We start from the raw sequence: 21389 nt of genomic DNA, 5'->3' as shown, positions 1-21389 counted from the left end.
ACAGTTTAAAAGATGGACAGATGTAAAGGTAAAATGATAAGTTTTCTCAAATTTCAACGTTTATAAAGCTCTGTTCAGAAATATCAGCCAAGATATGAAAAAGAGTATAGAGAGGGCAGAAAATATAAAAACCATGTAAAACAATTTTCATCAACCCATATATAAACATTAGCTCACATGCAGAGATGCACATGCAAACACATCTGCACACATTTACACTCCTTAGACATTCATGGATGTAAATCTGAGATTATTGTCCATATATATTTACATGCTCTGAGCAAGAAGTGTGTAATGCCTACCTCAGCACAATAATGTAAATTAAAACAGAAAAGAAGAATTTACAAAGGCAGCAAATAATGCAGCATAAACTCAGATTGGTCAAAAATCCTTCAGTAGTTGAGGGGTGGGAAGGTCCCAAAACAATAACAAAACTCATACATGATGCTTACAAACATCAATATTTCAGCAGACCAACAATCCAAAATATTTATAAAGAATAATGCTCATTGTGCTTTTATTCATTTTAGCCATCATTTCACATCACTAATATCATGTATTTACTATCCATCATTAAACACAACTCTTTTGCCTTCAGCTGTATTTTCAACAGTAGTGTTATAAAAGGTACATTAGCTATTTTAAGAGAAAAAAGAAAAGTATGCTGCTTAACAGCTTTATATTAAAGCTTATGACGTCTTCACACTTGAATGACAAGGAATCTTCACTCCTGGCAGTTGGTGGTGTAAGTGGTTCTCAAAGTATTTCGGACCGCGGACCACTTTACTAAAATAAAAACATATGGCTGACCACCAAGGCCTAATATCACTCTGTACCATTAACTTCAAATTTAAATTGCCGCATTTGTTTCATTACAATTCAAAGCTAGATGTACTTTTGTGACAGTAGTATAGTAAGAAGTTTACATAAAATTACATACTTTGCAAAGTTATTATTACGATTTTAATGCGATGAATGTAATTGTTTTTGATGATATATTAAGGTGATAAACATCACTTTGCTGACATATGATGACTGTCATCCGCGGACCACCTGACTTATGCGTGTGGCCCACAAGTGGTCCGTGGACCACACTTTGAGAACCACTGGTGTAAGCTATGAAAATGATGATAATGAATGCACAAAATTATTTTCTAACAGGCTGAGGGGATGAACTCTGTTATTTTTATTCTGCGTTTGGAACTGTTTTGATCTGGACATTAGTAATGGATCTTTGTCTGTATTTGACCTCAGCTGCATTTTTCTACTCTCTTCTTTTTTGCAGTGATGTTAGATTTATTATTCTATGCTTAACAACACTGCCAGCTGACTGGTCTTGTTTACTTTGTTCACTTTAGTTATGGTTTTCACTGCAGTGATCTCAGTGTATTAACTGATCACCTTCTGATGGCTGTTGACTATGTGACTGATCGAAATTCTTCTAGTCTAACTTGTGGTTACTGCAGATTTTCCAACATGTCTCCACATTTTAATCTGCAGTGATCACTCTTTACCAACAACTTGCAGTTAAAGTCTTGTTCTCCATTTTACATCATTAACTGTGTCATTAATTACTGTGATGTGCACTATAAAAGTTATAAAGTTACCTTTACTATTATAATAAAAATTTTGGATCTAAGACATTTGCTGCACTCCTCAAAATTTGAGACAACGTTGGACCACTGACACCTTTCCCCATCCCTTCAAAATATATCATGAATTTCATATCAAACTTTGGGCAAGACTGCATTTCAACAGAATTAAAAACAAAAGCATAAACTGAACATGCAAAGTGTCTTACAATAACCACAAAATGGATGACATAGGGAAGAGATTCACAAAGCTTTGTTAAGTAAGAGGTAGGATTCTATGCTCTATGGCTCTATGCGATGCCTGTTGCAAACATGGACACTCTCTGAACATATCCAAACATTACAAATTTTCCTCAGATGGGGGATGATGTAATCACTATAATTAGTTCTAATAATTTCATTAACATAACAAAACCTTTATTATCCCCATCTTTGAAGATCATAATTTTTTTTTACTTCTGTTTACTTGTTTACTTTTTCTACTAGAATCTGTGAAGTCATCTTACTCTGAATGGGATGAAAAGCCTAATTTTTAAATATCGTCTTGCTAGCATAAATTTGTCAGAAAGGAAATCTTGCTAACCAAGAAGTTTTTGAGTGGGTGTAACTTACCAACCTTTCAGCCAAAACATTACTGACATGACACAGCATCTTACTAGCAAATGAGAAGGAAGCCACTTAACGAACATTATCTTTACTGCCTCATTAGATACACCAGAACAAGGCTAATATTTTAAAATCATCAGCAAAGTCTTTGTGAAAGAACTGCACCTTAATATTCTCTATTGCATTAATAAGAATGTGTGACATAAGACAGCACTTGTTCTGCTTCAAGTGTGTTAGCTTCATTAGCCATATCAACATTGACCCCCACTTGTCCATTTTCATACCTGAAATACAGATTGTTTTACATTATAATTTGTGGAGAAACTTGTAAAAGATAGCCAAAACAAAAAGTGCTGACAATATATATATACTGGATACTTATTAATAACTTTAAAGGCTGTAGGAATTAATTGCTAACTTTTAAATTTGTTAAGTTTTACTCGTAGTCTAAGCAACATTACAAACTATTTACACATACTAGTCTCATAAAAAGACCGCCAAACTACTCACACAAAAAGGAAGCGGGTGCAAACATGGTCACTGTCTGAACACACCCAAACATCAGAAATCTTCCTCAGACTGGGAGATTGAATCACTGTCATTACAGGTAAGCTCATTGTGAGTAGCAGTTTTAATCACTCTAATAATATGATAATTAAATCTTTGCAAATGGATAAAAGCCTCAGTTCGTATATGCAAATATTTGAACTCACAGTGTTCTGTGGCTGTGTGCATATACATGTGTGTGTGTGTATATTTGTAAATGAACAATAATTTTTAAGAGAACACAATAAACAAACAACGCTAACTAAAGAGTTTCTTACCTTCACACAAAGCAATGCAGTTAAGATTGTCACTTTCAAGGAACCTGCATGGGATATCCTGCAAAACATCTACTACTTCAATAGCAAAGATAACTTGGTTTTCTTTTCAAATAAATTTTTGTAATTAAAAATGAAATGCAATACACACTGTATATCAACAAAATATACAGTACTAAAACATCATAAAACCTAACAGATAACCAATGTTAACTGCAACAGCAATCTATTTTAATGACTATTCTTACACCTGCTCTGGTCCACATACCTGTTTCTCTGTTTGACTTTTATTTAGTTTGTGGGTGCCATGTCCCATCAGTGAGTAGCTGAAGGACAAGTGACTTAAAGGGCTGAGGTAGATACCCTTGCCATGAGCTGCACCATTGACCTTTGTCCAAAATAGGCAAACAGACATTATGTGTACATGCATGCACACACACGCACAAAATAAACATATAAATATCTATAAAGTTAACACAAAGCAAGAAAAGGTTCATGTTGGGTATTGCACAGTGACATGAATGGTGACGGCCAAGGGGAGTGAGATTATATGCTATGGTAGAGGCTTGAACTGGGTGTCTGTCAAATATGGCCTACAAGAAAAACACAGTGAGATGCCTGAATGTTTGGAAAAGACTGGTGAAGTAAGGTATGGTCATTTCAGGGTGGAATATCTTGTCTGCTGTCTTGTGACAGTTAATAACATTAGATCACATTGCTCCACTATCGCGTCACACTTCAGTAACATGGTCTAACATTACTGTTATTGAACTGAAGCTGGTAAAAGAGATTGATCGTTTATTAATTCAAGGGCCATTGCCCCATAAAAGGGGGAGCAAATGACAATGATATTACAATATTACATTCAAAAATACATAGACATGAAGGCTAGAACTGTAAATAATGCCTTCAAAACATTTACTTAGATATAGAGATTAATCTTCTACTACAGAGTTTCTAAACTGAAAAGCATAGAAAATATTAAATGCCGAATTCATTACAAATTTTTTCATTTGTTGAAGCCAATAACAAACTTTAAAACTGTTTGGATTTATTTACCATTTTCTTTTTATGTATCTTACTCTGAAATGCTGTAGGGCTTTACAACAGAGAACAAAGTGAACTTCATCTTTCTCATTTCTTCTACATAATGGACATATCAGGTCATATGCAGCATGTCTTCTATATCGAAAATAATGATCTGTAATATTGGATACATCTACTCTTCCCTGAGTACTGTTTACTCAAATTGGTAAAAGAGAGAAAAAGTATGTGTGCATGTAAGAGAGTATGTATGCAGGTGCATGTATATAAGATAAGTATGCATGAAGACAAAAAGATATACCTGCTTTGGTGTATTACTAGCCACCACAAGACCATTTCGGATGATGGAATGCCAGTTTTCGATACTTGAGCCACTGCAAGACAAAAAGATGAATCTTTATAAAAACAGTGACCAGTGCATATATCCCCATTTGTCATCAATTGATCCATCTCTCCCCAAACAAAATGGAAACATATTCCTAGTATGGAAGCTCTTGTATGAAAAGACAAAGTTTTCAGGTATGCAATGAAGAAATTAAAGGATGATTTATTGTTTTAAGATCTTTACATAATAATTACTGTGCTGTATTTTTCCACTCTGATATTAAAATATTCTTTCCATTGACCATTCAGGCTTGTAAAGCTGGTGACATGGATAAATATTCCCATTAATAAATCATTAACTTTGTACCAAAGCAGAAACAGACATACTGAAAGGCGAATGTGCTGCCATATTTCTCTTTAGCAGCCTGGAAGGCCACTTCCTTGGCTGGCGGACTACTTAGCAACAAGAACTGATGTGGTGTGATCATGAAGGTGATTAACTGGTGGATTATAGCAAGCACAAAATAAGCTGGGTGACAAATGCATGTCAACACAATCCTATGTCAAATAAAATTGATAGTACTTTATTCACGTGGCTCAGAGTTATTTTCTATGCCTATTAAACAAAGTAAGCATAGTGAGACACTTAACAACAGTCATACACACATATATATTTATACTCGCACACAGTGTAGTTCATTACACTACTTACTAAAGCACATTAAGTTTCAATGTCACACACACACACACAGAATGGTCAAAACGAAATGGAAAACATTTTGAGACTAGATTTACGCTGCATTAAGTTTTTTGGCACCACCAGAAGAGTATTAACTTATTGCTTCAGAAAAGATTGCCAATCTATTCTCTTTTCATCTTATTAAAAAAACAACAACATTGTAATGAATTTTATCTTTATCAATCATGTTGCCATAGTTAAATTTCTCCAAACTTTCGGATTTTCACAATAATCTTTACCTTAAATAATAAAAGTGTGTGAACCTGTACTAATTAATTAACCAGAGACTGACGACATGATTTGAGATTTATTTTGCAGCTTTATCTCGACGATGGGAGTTAAGTAATGTAGGAAGCAGGTAATCAAACCATTATTTTTATAATCTGCTGAATATTTTCCCCATGCCTTTTTAGAATCTGCTGAATATTTTTCCATGCCTTGTCATTTGAGAAGATTAGTCTCAAATTTAATCCCAAGCTGAGCAAGATTTTACAATGTAATTTTGACTTAAAAGAATACAGTAGTTTTCCACCTCATGAGTTGTAGATGTTTGTTGTAAGATGTAAGTTTGCATTAAATATGAACATGTTGCAAGCTCATATGGCATCCAAGCAGTCTAGATAAAGATAAGCATGAAACTCAGTCAAGTGTTTACAATTTTTGCAAAGAATGACTAAGAATATAAAAATGTTTAACTATTTATGAAATACATATATAAGCAAAGACACAAGACAATGTACTCCAACACTTACTTTATCAGATGGTAGCTTGACAATGTGTGACCTATTACTAGAAATGATCCTGTAAACAACAGTTAAACAGTTCTCATTAAGTTTTCATTACCTGAAGAAGGTAGGCAAAACTAGAACATGAAATATCTATGCAGTAAAATAATTTTCAATTTATTTTTTATTGTAAAAGAATGTTACTTGTCTAAGTCTGCAGTTCACCATATACATTTAATTTTTTTTGTTTCTGAAATATCTGTTAATACCACTGGCCAAAAAACTTATTAATATGTGTCAGTGTGTGTGCTTTAAACCAGAATCAGGTGAAGGATTATGTGCTTGTGTACATGTCAGGGACATGGGTTGTCACCCTTGGCTGTAGGATATTAGAAATGCATGACTTATGGAAGAGCGGATAACTGAACGAAATGTTCACAGGAACCCCTGTATTTGTCGAGAACTCAGTTTTAGCATTACCAAACAAGTTGTCGAGGTAGAAAGACACTGTAAAGACTTTCTGTATGAAAAAGACTGGGAATGTGAGTGATTCCTTGCCTAGACAAGGTATTAGATATGTATTTTTCTTAATTATTATGGTTATCTATGTAAAGGTTGATAAGAAAATATGAGTTTGAATCGTAACATTTGATTGGAGATTTTGTTATTGAATTAAAAGTGTTTTTTCTATTGTAACAAAGAGTAGACATGCATTCGAATTGTATATTCATTGAAGGGATACTCAAGGCTTGTGTTAAGGCTGTGGTGACAGTCAAACGTTTCAAAAATATATTTAGTTACAACTACAGAGCACAAGAGCAATACAGGAGAAATAAAGGATTTGTTTCTCACTTAATTACCACTTATTAGCATTTTTTCGGTTGCCGATGTTTATAGAAATTGAAAAAAATCCAATGAAATGGACCGTAGTGTCCTTCCGCCGAGTAACCACAATAGCTTCCCGAAATGGTCAAGCAGACTCGTCTGCTTGTGAAGTCAGTCAGAGACGTACAGGAAGCGTCTGTGGTCATTGCGAAGATTTGACATTGTCATCGGTGGTGTCTCATGAGTTAATTTAGGTTTTCAAGTGAACTTTTCAAAGCACAGTTTTAAAAATTATAGAAAACAGTCTGTTTCACTTGCTAAGCAGTCTTGGTCATATGTCATAAGGTCATGTGACGGAGAACGAGACTTTGTCAAAGTAAACGAAAGAGTGCTATGTAATTTCTCTTATTAAACTCAACATGCTACAAAACCTTCAACTTTTCCCATATGAACAGACGCGAAAATAGAGGAGATTTAAGTGGATCATATTCTTTACGCGGTTCTAAGCAGTTTTATTTTGCCTTTAGAATCCCTTTAAGTTGCAATGATTTCAGGAGTCACTTGAGGGCAAAGGAAGATGGGAACAAATAGAATCATAGAAACTGTAACATCGCACTCATCAGTCTGAAGTGTCTGCACAGACAACACCAGCTGTCAAGGATTATAAGAGTCATAACTTAACCAGTCTACAGTGCCTGCTTGGCCAGCACCAAATATCGTGGTACAAACAAGGAAAAGAATTCAAGGGGATGTATATGTGTGTGAGAGCGTGGGGTCAGACACGGACTTCGCTTGAACGTGTGATCTTTTACTATTCTAATTGCGTTGGAACACCAGTCTCCGACATTAGTGTTACCAGTTGCGGTTCCCCACTTGAGAGACTGTAGAACTTGAAAGTCTGAACTTACGCGTAACAATGTGTTATGCCAGGATTGACTTGTTTTTAGCTGTTACTGGTATGTTCTTAGAGTAACTTTTTTCTTGCCTCCCCTTAAAGATAATCAAAACTCCCGACAATAGAAAACCTGATGCCCATGGACAGATATCTGTAATTTGTTGAGAGAAAGAACACGTGTGGGACCCACTGTTTGTTGGTATGCATTGTCTGCACTGAGTGTGTGTCCCTGACGGTGCATAAGTCAACAACGATGGTGAAACCCGTTTTAGCAGCTTTTTGTTCATTTAACTGACCAGGTTAGAAGAGGAAAAAGGAGGATGTCAACTTTATCCATCTTCATCTGCAGGTCCTTGGCAGTGGCCATTGTCAGTTCTTTCATATGAGGCATCTTTTTAAGAACTTGTTCCAAACGAGCATAATCTTTATTCTATAGATGAACACAAGAAAACCCAACTAACTTTAATGCAATTTACTACTTTTTTCAATAAGCATAAAAAATTCAAACATGAACTATTTTCTAATCCATGTGATCAGGAAACACAGACAATAATTTAATGAAACTACAATACATGAACCGTTCAACGTCATTAGTGACAGTATCAGTGCAGCGAAGAAGTGCATTGGCATAATATATATAAACATACCTGTACATGGGCATTTCTCATATAAGATACCTGGACTTTCCAAATCAGGTGCAACAACTATAATTTTTGTGGATACATCTTTTCCTTGATAAAATGCTCTTGCTTTAGAAGAATTATTAGAAAAATAAAATTTTAAGAGTAAATTCCCTTTTCTCGAGACGTACCAGATTACATGACCATAGGAAAGATTATACTAAGTCTTGGTCTCCGGACTAGTGGAGTGCTCTGCACATCAGGCACATGCTAGTTCAGTCAGGGAGACAACTTTTCAATGGTTAAAGACCTAGTGTAATCTTTTATCTCCTATGGTCATGTCGTTAGGTACAGCCTAAGAAGAAAATATTTTATCTTGCAGCAAGCATTTTCCCTGCTTAATTATGTGTTACAGCTCTGTGTGCTTGTGTATGTGCCTATGCATGTGCCACTGCATGTCTTTAAAATCAGTACAGTGATACCTCGGTTCTCGAACATAATTCGTTCCGGGAGGACGGTCGAGAACCAAATTGTTCGAGAACCGAAGCAATGAAACCCATAGGCAATAATGGAAACTGTATTAATTCGTTCCAAGCCCCAGAAAATGCCTATTTACTGGCCTAATTTGTATATAATATGTAGAAAAACATGAGTCTCAGCAAGAAATAAGAAATAAAAGTGTATTTATTAAAGCAAAAAAAAAAAAAAAATAAATAAAAATAAATAAAATGTACTGTACAGTACAGTAAATTGTGTTTCATTTACTGTACCTGTACCAAACTTTATGGCAGGAGGGAATGAATGTGGAGGAAGGAGGGTAGGGGGATGGTTATTGTTTTGAAGGGGAGTCCTCTTCAATAAAAACAGAGGGTAACTGCTCTTCGGGTGTTTCTGTTCTCTGTATCTTTTGCTGAGGAGAATCAGAATCTTGCTCTGCAGTTGCTTGTCTGATTTCTTTACGGAAGAATTTGTCAATTGTTTGCTGTTTTTTTCTCCTTTGCAAAATTTTGCGGAAAGTGGACATAACATTGTCATTAAAAATGTTAACTGCTCTATTTGCTACCACTTTATCAGGGTGATGTTGTTCAACAAAATTTGTGATTTCTGCCCATTTTGCACACATTTCATGACTCTCTCTCTCTCTGCACTCACACTGATGACGCAAGCAAGTCGCGCTGGGCCGAATGAACGCCGTTCCGCTCAACTCGGCTCATCTCGGACGTTCGGATGTTCGAGTTCCAAATATTTGTTCGGATTCCAAGACAAAATTTTCTTGAATTTCCTGGTCGAATACCGATTTGGTCGAAAGTCAAGGCGTTCGAGAACCGAGGTATCACTGTACTTGCTTTTGAAATTTTTGTTCTATCATATAAAGCCCATCTGTGATAAATAAGAAGTTAAAAGTTTGCCCACCTTTGCAGAAAAGACCAGCTCCTTTGGATTTTTAGGGTCGACAACATCAGGAAAGGGCTCAAAAATGACTGCCCTTCTTGAAGACCTACATGCTGCCTTTGTCAGGGCAATTAAGAGGTCAACAACCTAAAAAAAAGAAATCAGTAAGCCATCCCCAAAGCCCATCTTTTTAAGAATTATCTTGTGCAATCCAGCGTATTCTGCTCACTTCTCAGTTCCTCATCTTCATTTATGCACTTAGCTCATGTCTGCCACAATGTCATACATTTGCTGATGCTTTTGTTTATCGTATGGTAAACTTTGGTTTGTTTGTAGTCTTTCATGTGCACAAAGGGAAGTGCACTTTATAAATTCACTCATTATTCATTGTTATCTTATGAAAGAATAGTCCACACTATACAGTAAATATTTTTTGCTTCGGTAGGAAATTTCTCATTTCTACAAAATAAGTATAAATTTTTCATGGTAGATTGTTTTTGCTGTGCTGTGTAGTTCTAACCCTTTCTTCTCTCTATACAGCTACTACTAATTGCCCTAAGGAAATAAATTCATTTCTTATCTAAAGATATGCCATTATTTATGAATGCCAACACGGAAAAAGGGTTTACATGCTGGACCTGGTTCATGAGTACACTTGTCATGTGGCCTTTGATCACAGTATGTTAGCATAATAGTTTCACTGTTGTTCAGGATGTTAAAAGACAGAAGAAGAAAGGCTCACCTCTGCTCCTGTTGCTATGTCACAGGCAGCATCTGCCATCAACCCCAGAGTCTGGTACGCGAACACGCACAGTGCACGTGAGCACACAGCAGGCTGCAATAGCAATAAACAAAGTCTTCATTGATGCATTAACAGTTGCATGAGCGCACGCACACACACAGAGATTGCAGCATCAAACATACATCATAGCAGCATGGCTGGTGCATCTTTACAATCTGTTAAATTTACAGTCATTAACAAGTATGTCTTGGATGCTTTTGTTATTGACATTGGTTAAATATCAAATCAAAGATCACCAAACTGGTCTCCTTTTTGTTAAGATCAACCTATGCAAACAGTGCACATGCTAATCAGTTTCTTTTAATTTATGGAACTTACTAATGAGAAGGCTTTCACACAGGGGCAACATGTCTTTTTCAAGAGGAAAAACCAAAATAGTTCCTGCAAAATTTCTCTAATCAAAAATTAATTCACACACACACCAGAGAAAATGGCTTACCCTTGTGCTAAACAGTACTAATCTTAAACAAGATAGATCAGATAAAAATTTATTCAAACATGCATTGAAATTAAATATAAAGCTACAAATATTTTTACCTTCAACATAGCTCCATTTTGAAAAATATGAGGCTCATCGCACACAACACAGTACTCGTTCAATGTTGATGTTCTTTGCCTGGCATACTGGTAAAGCTGAAAAGGCAACAGAAGAATCTATCTTGACAAAGAAACTTTTTCTGAATTGCAGCTAAGAAAGGTAAATTTTCAAAATATATAAATAGTAAGCCAAACTTGCTCAACTATTTAAGTTCTTACACAAGGTATTTTGTTTCTTTAATCCAGTTATGTCCTTTTGCCTATCTAGCTTGAGGGGACAGCTCTAATTTTTGAAACTTTTTTTTGGGGTCAGTTCTTTTTGTGGACTTTGATGTCTCCTGTTGCTTTGTGGTTTTGGGAGGGCTTTTTTTGCCATATGCCTGTTTTTAAATGCTCTATGGCTGCACCAAGTCACTTCCATTTATAAACCACTTCTTCTACTAAAAGTTTCTGCAGCATATTATTTGTTTTGGTCATCATGTTTGAGATTTTTCACTTTATATTACTCATCTCCATTTCACTTCAGTTATATCTTTTTATTTTTATTATGTATGTGAATTTTCTTTTTGTGAATCTCCCACAAAAAAGTGCCATCATAAGCAAAGACAATATCCTCAAATTGTTTTTGGAAATCTGAACCAGTTACATACAATGAAATGTGAAGCATTTACATTCCTTAAAGATGGCATCATATTTTTAATAAGGATTTTTGTTGTTTCATATTGCATGGAACATAAGCCTACAACTTCAGAAACTCTTCCTAGTTCTTAACAACAAATAAAAAAGTTAACTTAATCTTACATGACTAATTATTTTTCCTTTTCTTCTTTTGGAAGCTAAACTCTTTGTTACCAACATTTTTAAAGCATGATGCAAACTCAGTTCATACCATGACCAGAAAGCCATATTCTAAACTAGGTGCCTTCTCATGGTCATTACATTCATCCTGTGCTGCTCTCTCCTCAAAGAAAGAATTACTAGTGCCTGACTGCACACGGTGAATACCAGAAGCTTCACACATGGCCCTGCAAGAAAAATGAATTCAAAGACAAGTGCATTTTAAATGGTAACCCCATAGCAAAATTCTTTTCAAAAGAAATTATGTAATTCATTTAAAGATATTAATTTCCAAATTCTAAGTAAAAATCTCTGTTATATATAAGCATTTAAACAAGTGTTTTAGAAAGAGGTTAAGACTTCCTTTTCTACAAACACAGGCTCACTTTGGGTAATGCTTCATTAGGTCTGGATATGGCTATCTCATTCTGTGATGTCATCAGTTAAAATTTAGCTCAATACACACAAGCATTTCTCTAAAACATAATAAAAAATTCCCTACACATTTTTTGTAAGAAATTAATATCAGCTATATGTTCTGTCAACGTGGCAGCGACTTAGGGCTTAAAGACAGGTCTAATGAGTTAGCACTGAAGATAACAGTGTCTCTTTCATTCTTTACATTTACTGACTGACAGGAATGTACATCTGCTTAGCTAACATACATTTGACAACACACCAGAAACTACAACACTGATCTACAGGTAAACTGACAAAAAGGGAAGATAATTAACTAACTTTTGGTTGACTCTGCATGTGGATAAGGTGGTGAGATCTGTAGGCACACTGTGTGACCGCACAGTAGCTGCCTGTAGACTGTTGTTGTGCAGTTTTTTCCATTTAGAATGAACAAACTGTTGTAGAATGCTGTAAAAGGCAACGTTTCCCAAAATTTAGAAGTGATGCAAGTGAATGACAACATAACCATCATCAAACTGATGCTCTTAGACTGCTCCTAGGTCCAGAAATATGAGACAAAAAATAATTTATCAGCTCTAACTTTATCAAATGAACATTGAGAGATTTTTACTTTTAAAAAGTAAGTGGTGCTATCCATCTGGATTAAAGCAACAAAAAAACCCCAATAAATTGCATGTTTCAATTATTGCACTGTCTCTTAGCTGAAATGCCATCCTAACAATCTCATCTAATGTCAGATTATCTCAGCTACATTTCTAAGTCTTAATTCATGTGATAAAAATTTATTATTCAATGCACCAAAAAGATGAGAAGATTTTTTAAAAAATCAGTGGAGATATATATATATATATAAAACATAAAAAAGATAATAATTATCAATAAAAGCACCATTAACTAATAAGAATCAGCAAAAATTAACATGCATGATCGATATGTACAGGTAGTCCTTGGGTTACGACGGTCTTGAGTTACGTTGTTTCGTGGTTACGACGCTTTATGCGACGCTCATTCCAACTTACGAGGTTTAGTGTCATAAGTCGAACTGTACGTGCGCCTCATTCCACGTGCAGCGGAAGTCATAGAGTGACTTATGTTTATTGATAATTATGTAGGGTACTGTGTTATGATAGGTGTTTGGATAGGCTAAGTGTTTGCAATACTGTACTGTTATTATGGTACAGTACTGTATGAACGTATGATCCGACTTACGTCGAAATTCAATTTACAACGCCGCGTAAGAACGGATCACCGTCGTAAGTCGAGGACTACCTGTATAATGCAATGTATGAGGAGTCACCATCACCTCTTCACCTGTCGTGCAATGCCACATGTTTCCCCAGAGGATGACTTTTGGAACACATCAATTTTAGGAAAGTCTGTGCAAAATCAAACGTGAAAAAAAATGCAAGCAATTAATTGTTTTCATTATTCTGGAGGGTTTAAGACAGAATTCATTATATCTAGGTCTATCTGCTATCTGAATGTTTCAAACCAAATCATTTCTGTTTTGATAATTATTGTACTGAGATCATTGTTTGACTTTATAGTATCACTGACTTTTAAAAGAATTTAGCACTACTTTTCATTAAATTTGAATATTAAATAAACAGCATAATAATGCTGAAAATTACCAAGACAATTCTGTTATCTCCTAGACACTGTCTTTGAGCAGAACAACTTCCAAGGATATTAAAAAAAAAAAAAATAAATAAAAGGCTACCATCAGCATTTTCTATCCTTACTTAGTTCTGCGGGGGCGAAAAAAAAAAAAGAAACAAACTTTGTAAACGTAGTCTTTTTAAATGTATATTTGTATCTAGATTTTTTTTTAAATCATCAAATGCATAAAACATAATATTAAGTATTGAACCAAAAAAAGCTTTAAATGGAACACAACAGAATTAGATCTTATGTAAAAGTTATCTCCCTAGCTAATGTACTAACAAAATCTTCATTTTCATTGCATTCCCCTACACTTTTTGTAAGCATTTTATTCGTAAGCAGCGTTTTTATTACAGTTGTTAAAATTATAGACTGTGGGAGAAATGTACATACCTGGGCTATCAAGGTAGGATCGTGATGATATATTGATCCGAATGACAAGTGGCTCCTCAAGATTTATGCGCCACGCTTTGGATGTTTGATACTGATTGACATCAAAGAACAAAATTCAAACATATACCATTTTCTACATAATTCAGCTATTAATGATTTAATGTGTGCTTGAGTTATATAGATGTTCCAACATTATTTCACCTAAATGTTTCTGTCTTTGGAGTGTTGCACAAAACACGAAATGATCAAGAGGGTGCTAGCTGGTTTAACAGAAACAGCAAATGTAAGAATCAGTTAAGTGAGATGAGAAGGAGTTTGACAAAGAACTTTCTAGGATGTAAGCACAAGAGGAACTCTGTTACATGTGGTGCATAATTTTCAGTCATGATCCAGGCTTATTTATGTATTTCTCTAAAACATAGCACACGTCACTACAGCAAGTTGAGTAATTAGCTATTTGATGAGGTATGTGTTCTTTAATGTGGAGCGAAGAAAGTGAAATACAACCCTGATAAAAATCATGTGTCACTGTCACAGGCTATCAACAAGGAAATAAAGAAACCAGAAAATGAACCTTCTATGGTTGGAAATCAAACAACTCAAAAATATAATGTTATCAGGGCTTCTGCTAAGGCTAAATTCTTTGGGGTCCCAGGGACCCTTTCTTCAGATTTTTAAGGGGTCCCTGTTCTTCGCCCAAATTTGAAGGGGACCCCATGGATGAAAATCGAAGGGGTCCTCCGAACTTTTAATGCATACTGTATGCAATTTTTTGCATAAGCAGAAGCCCTGGTTATCCTAACATAAAATAGTACTACTTACTGTCCAATTAGGAAAGTTAAGAGGAAGAAACATGTCCACATCAACTTCTCCTAGGTAACTCAGGAACCTGTGACAAAAAGTCAGCCAAGAAGCATTATACCTTAGCTCCTTTCATCTTTACAGGCTAACACACTAAAATTATAGTAGTCTGCTGATTATTCACTGCATACCGCTACCTACAAAAATGTTACAATGGAGAGGGTTGACTCTTGCCAAAGATATGATTTAAGATATGCATGGCAGTAAAACTTAAGTAGAGCAGATTAAATCATCACACTGATCAGGAGGATAAATGGCTACCACACTGCTTGCATAAGAGACCTGTAAGATATGCTGGTGTCGGAAAAAAGATCCCGCATCATCTGCATGTCTCTTAGCAGAAGTGGATGCAATGTTGATTCACCAGTTTCACTTATTCTAGTCTGCAATCAAAAAATGCAACCCATAAGAATGAAAATCCTTAACATTTCCTTTTCTTTTTTTCAGAATGTGTGATCCTTTCATTGTAATGGCTTTTAATAAATAGTCACTAGTTTAGTGCACTCCCAGTGTCTGCATTGCTGACTATGCTAAGACTCAATTCTAGATTCGTTATTCTTTCACCCTCTATGGGGTATTGAGATAAAATATAGCCATACATATTCACACACATTCTGATCTTTACATACAATTATCTCTCATTCACATACACACACTCACTGGTTGGTTTACAACAGCTAATTTATATATAGAAGGAAAAAACCCAAAACAAGAAAAAAAAAAAACCCCCAAAAAACAATAAAAATAAAACAACAACAGGAAAAACCAAATTAGTTATTTGTATCACTCCCTTATTCTTTTCTGTATTAGTTGTCATAGCAACCCAAGATATTCAACAGCTGACCAGGTTCTTTAGTGTATATTTTTTAAAAGGATAATACAATTATACATCTTTTAAAAATCTTGGGTACTTCACTTTTTCTTTATTCGGCTTGTTTAGCTTCGTCTTGGGTGTTTATCTCAGTTACATCCTAAGGAATGCTAACATTCTACATCATACACAGAAACTGAGGGGATACTTGGAAGGCCTATGATAAATAATGCAATTGCTATTTCAAGAAAGCTTGAAAAAAAAAGCTAACAAAAAAAAACGTCTTAAGCCAACAATTTTAAAATAAACTATACTAATTAAATGACACTGAAAAGGATCAACCTCTGTTTCAAGGCTGTCATCATCAAAGTAGTATAGCTCCTCAGAAAAATCATCTAATGAATGATCAGATAGGTCGCTACTGGACTGACTGTTCATCACTGAATCTGAGGAACCAAGTGAGCTCACTGTACCACTATCAGGAAGAGCAGAAGCAACTGCAGGTAACTGATTGTCCAATTTCATCTGCTCTTCCAACACTTGTAGAGCTGTATCTAATTTGGATAGGAATATAGACAAAACAAAGGCATATAGTTATATATGCATACAGGTACAAGTACACTTTCTCACACATCCTCACACTCCCTATCTCTCGCACACACACACACACAAATACACCATACAAATATATTTTTCATGATCTTGTCATTTTATATTTCAGAATTCAACTTTGATTTTAGACTCTGATATCTGTAAATCCCCATTCACGTGTTAATTATTTCCACATATAACATTGTCATTAACCTCTCATAATACAGAACAGCAATAAACTAAAAGACTTAACAAAAAAATTTAAGTGTAACTTATTATAAAACTACACACTGTTATGTGAACTCTTTATTCTTGAGTGACATACTTTTAAGGAATGCACAATACTATTTTTACCATTGCCTAATTTCTCAAGAAGGCTGGAGACAGAAACATGGCAATAGCAGCTTATTTCTTTGCCTGTAGCCTCCCATAGCTGAGTGATCAAGGAGTTTTCTGTAAGACAAACAATACTTACAAGACAGCTGCAAAAGTATTTTTCAAGAATGTTTTTAAGAGCCGAGATAAGTGGAAATCATTGCAAGACAAGCAAAAGAGCTTTGTTACAAAACCTGTGTCCTTGCCTCCTCATAAAGGTTGGTTTCAGTCATATAAAGGAATAACAACAATTCACAAAGAATGAAAAAAATCTCCATGAGGAGAAAAATACTGTTTAACTATTACACTGTAAGAAATTCCATTATATCTGACAGTGAATTGAGTCCTATTCTCTAATGAATAGAAACAAATCTTCACACTCAGCAATATTATATTATAATGAGTCATATTCATTTATTTTATATTTGTATTCATGAATTGTGAACAATCTACAACTTACATTATCATCAGCAGCTTATAACTTGCACATTATTCAATGCAGTCATTTTGTGATTAAAAACATATTATCAAGCATTCAAAGACTGTTTTTTTCAGTGATTGAATAAAGACTTCCATGTTGCTAGCTGAAAATAATCCATGTAATTTGATCCAACCACAATAAAGAGATATAAATAGGTGCACATAAAGCAATAGTTTGGCAGTACAACAAAAATTCATATGGAGGATGATGAATTAAGCATATCTTGTATAGTTGGAAAAAAAAGGGCAAGCTAATGAATGGTCCATTAATGTTCATGACACTTTAAATGATTTTCAGTTAGCTGTTCATACCTGGATAATCATCTGAAGCAAACATAGAAATTTTGCAGGTACCTCCTGACTGTGGGGATCTATATGTGAACTTCAAGACATTAGTCTCAAGATTAAAGTCTGAAATGAAAGAAAACAAACAATAATTACATCTGTGTGACAGGGCAGCAGTGCCTCCCAGTAGTGCTACCTAGCCTGTGGCAAGGTCAAATATTGCTGATACACAGATGATGTGCTGTCAATGCTGGTACTACTAGCAATCTCTGACAGAAGTGATTCATGCACCCTGACATCTACAGATGTACACATCTCCATAATCACACATGCACATTCCCTTCCAATTCTCTTTCAATGTAAAATATGTTATACAATTCAGAAACATCCCAACTACTATGGTGTAGAAGTCATGTACTGTATTTGCTGGTATCCTCAAAAATATAATACAACCTCCCCCAAGCACCTAAACAGTTTACCTCTTAAAATTCTACACCTTTAAGGTAGAGACAATGCAGCTTTCAAAATTATTATGTCAACAATTTAAAAATAATTTAATTTGAAAAACTATAGCATACAACTGGGAAAAACTGTACAGCACTGGTGAATAGTGATTGATAGCCTTAATCTACATGCACACACAAAATGCAGTAAAACTTTTAAAAACAGATACATGGAGAATCATGATAAGCACGAATAGGCAATCATTCATCATTAATAAAAAGTATGATGTAAATAATACTAAACCGAGCATTTTCCCTTTATCTTCCTGATTACAGTAACATACAAGTGTTAATATACATAGTAGTTTTGTGGCTATATATATAGATGAATCAATGGATCAGATTTAAACAGAATATGTGCTAGCATTTGTACGCCTTTCTATTTTATGATGTTTAATGCATACTTTTGTGTGGAATCCTGTTACTGTCAAGGTAACAAACAGGATAACTATGTACTAGCTGTGAATATCATTCACTTTTCCTTATTTCTTTTTTCCTTTGCCACGGTTATGCCTAACAAAAGAATTTTGATCTTTTCTTTGCCTGCTGTAGACGATAAGATGCATTATGGGCGAGGCTTCTTTTTCCTGAGAATCAGTCTTTTTCCTATATTTATTTACCTAACTTATGTTAAGCGAAATGTCACTGGCAATTTATTTGTCTTCACACAGCGCTTCATTTAAAATAATTACATTAAAATACGTATATGACAACAACAGGTTTGTGTTACTAGTTTTGTACAAGGCCAGTTAGGACAATATTTTAGCTTACACGTTATATTAATGTATGACCTCACGTGACACGATGTACAAAAATGACAAAATCTTCTTTACGTATGCCAATATAAGTATAAAAAGTATAAAAAAAAACCCAACAACAACAACCGAATAGCTCCCAAATCAGAAAACATCGTTTTACTTTACTTCTACGTCTGTAACGGAAGAACAACTTTTTTTATACACAAAAATAAAAATTAAATACCGTTATCAACATGTGACTACTCTTACCTGAAAATGACTTATCATTCTGGACTGATTGGATACACTGACTTGCATCTGCGGTGAATTTAGCGAGCCTCACCTCCATTTCAAGTCAACGCATGCCTGCGTGCTTCCTTGTCATGATTAGAATGTTACAAAACCCGAACTTTCGTTTTCTTGTGAGGGGTGGGGGGACTTGCGCTCCCTTACCTATCGCGGGGTTACGTTCCAGAGACCCACGCGAGAGGTCAACATCCGCGATGTAGCGGCGTTATATATATATTTTTAAAGCTTTTTATGCCCTTCTCACACTCCTTTAAACCTTTTCCACTCTTATTATTAATCTCACGTTGGAAAACTTGCGCATGCGATAGTACTGCATTTTCATATTGTACAGTAAGGTATTCATCCGCTGTAATACTGTATTTTATTTCGATTTAATATTCTTTTTATATGCTTGAATTAACAATTTTATATTGTGTTAAATTTTTAGGCAAAAATAATTAAAATTATAAATATTGTGTAAATGCCTATATACCGCAAAATCCCGCGGTATAACGAAAACTCCGTGATACAGAATTATATTTTTAAAAATATACAGTAAAACCGCAATAGCGAAGGACGAATGTAGTGTTTTATGTCGAGCCAGTGACTAAGGTTGTATATTATGGCAAGGCAGCCGCCTTGTAAACAGATGCTACGAGCAGAGAAAGAACATCGTGCCCAAGACGAGAGCAACAGACGCTACAACCGTTGCACCACCAGACCACCTTTTTGTTACCGGAGAGTAACAATTTCTAAGGGGAGGTAATGCTCAACAGATAAATGCACGACTGATATAAGTTTTTTTTCTGTTAGAGCAAAAAAAATGCGGATGAGCAATGATTTTGTGTTTCCAGAGGGTACGTGCTGATCAGAAATCTGTGATACTGATGGTGGTGCTGTCTATTTCATCTTGGTCTTGGTCAAGGCACCGAAAGCCAGCACGGTCCCCGGGGAAAACGATCTTTCGGGCCTCTTGCAATAATCATAAATTGTAAGAGTTTGATTATTATTTTTCCAGTGTGTATTACACTGAAAAACTTATAGATCAAACGAAGAGGTTTGTAGAGAAAAATAAAAATCACAGTAATGCCAGCCGCCACACCATTTGTTTGCTATCCACGATCCCTGCCTCCCTGGTTGGTTCGGTGGCGCAACGGTTAGCGATCGACTGTCACCAATACGTACGCTGAAGGTTGGCGCTCAGATCTCATCTCGGGCACGCTGTTCTTTCTCTTCATGTGGCATCCTTTTACAAGGCTGGCTTACCGTGATATAACCTTAGTTGCTGACTTAACGTAACAACAATTCCTCCTGCTCCTCCCCCACTCCTTTAATTGTCTCTTTCAGCTTTTCGTGATGATACCCTCTCAAGTTCTGCTCTGCGCAGTATAAGTTTATCAATCTGCATAGTAGTTCTGTTTCATCGGCAATATTTTTAATGACTATGAAAACCTAGAATGGTCTAGAGTAAGGTGACCAGACGTTTCTGGGGCGAAAGCGGGACACTTGCCGATGATGGTGTCGTCACCGTCAAAGAAAGTGATTTTTAAAGACAAGCGGGATATTTGATGGACTTGCTAGAAAGCCAGAAAGCGGGACATTGGGCGTTCTGCCCGATCAGCAGGCGGGACACTAGGTCAAAAGCGGGACTGTCCCGCCTAAAGCGGGACGTCTGGTCACCTTAGTCTAGAGCACTGTAGCAAAGAGCAGACAACCAAACAGTCTACGACTTTCCCTAAGTCGACAGGCGTACTCCTGCCGAACTGTTTCGAACAAATAGTGTGGATTTACATGGGTTTCAACTGCCCTCAAACACACACATTGCCACACACTACTTTTTTTTCCCCCAAGTACTTTTCCAGGTACTTTTCCAGCCTGAAGTTTTTTTTAGATATCTCACGCATCCTCATTTCACAAAAGTAACACTATAACACCCTTTTAAAAACAGCTACAACTCCAATAAGTTAGGAACTGGTAAAAGTATTCAAATTTTAATGGGACATAAGAGGGATAGTTGTCAAGCACATTGTACAGCATCCCCCTGACCAAATCTCAGTGCTGGTGTGGCCCTAAAAAGGACCGAAGTGTTTTTCTTTTTTTTTTCTTTTTTTTTTTTAATTTGGATTTAGAAAATTGTCTTTCACTTGCTTTCTAAATATACACATGGAAACGAGCTTATCTGAGATTTTGGTAACTTACGCTCAGTTGTTGGAGTTTTTTTTCA

General features: G+C 35.5%; 1 protein-coding gene across 1 annotated transcript; it reads right to left on the bottom strand.

Moving 5' to 3' along the window:
* Positions 1-500: 500 nt before the first annotated feature.
* On the bottom strand, positions 501-19866 carry LOC112553583 (poly [ADP-ribose] polymerase 6-like). The gene is made up of 21 exons (XM_025220908.1): positions 19148-19866; positions 17665-17763; positions 16852-16950; positions 16249-16460; positions 15378-15478; positions 15057-15123; positions 14235-14325; positions 13483-13555; positions 12498-12626; positions 11812-11947; positions 10923-11018; positions 10326-10418; positions 9605-9730; positions 7868-8001; positions 5879-5927; positions 4775-4887; positions 4365-4437; positions 3288-3407; positions 3023-3080; positions 2709-2793; positions 501-2482 (listed from the first exon to the last, which is right to left on the bottom strand). Exons 1-21 carry the CDS (start codon positions 19224-19226, stop codon positions 2383-2385), a joined length of 2133 nt encoding a protein of 710 aa, XP_025076693.1. The 5' UTR covers positions 19227-19866; the 3' UTR covers positions 501-2382.
* Positions 19867-21389: the final 1523 nt, after the last annotated feature.

This window comes from Pomacea canaliculata, linkage group LG13 (genome assembly GCF_003073045.1).
Source record: "Pomacea canaliculata isolate SZHN2017 linkage group LG13, ASM307304v1, whole genome shotgun sequence".
Taxonomy (NCBI): domain Eukaryota; kingdom Metazoa; phylum Mollusca; class Gastropoda; order Architaenioglossa; family Ampullariidae; genus Pomacea; species Pomacea canaliculata.
The sequence above is the reverse complement of the archived record's forward strand: the minus strand, read 5'-3'. Positions and strand labels throughout refer to the sequence as shown.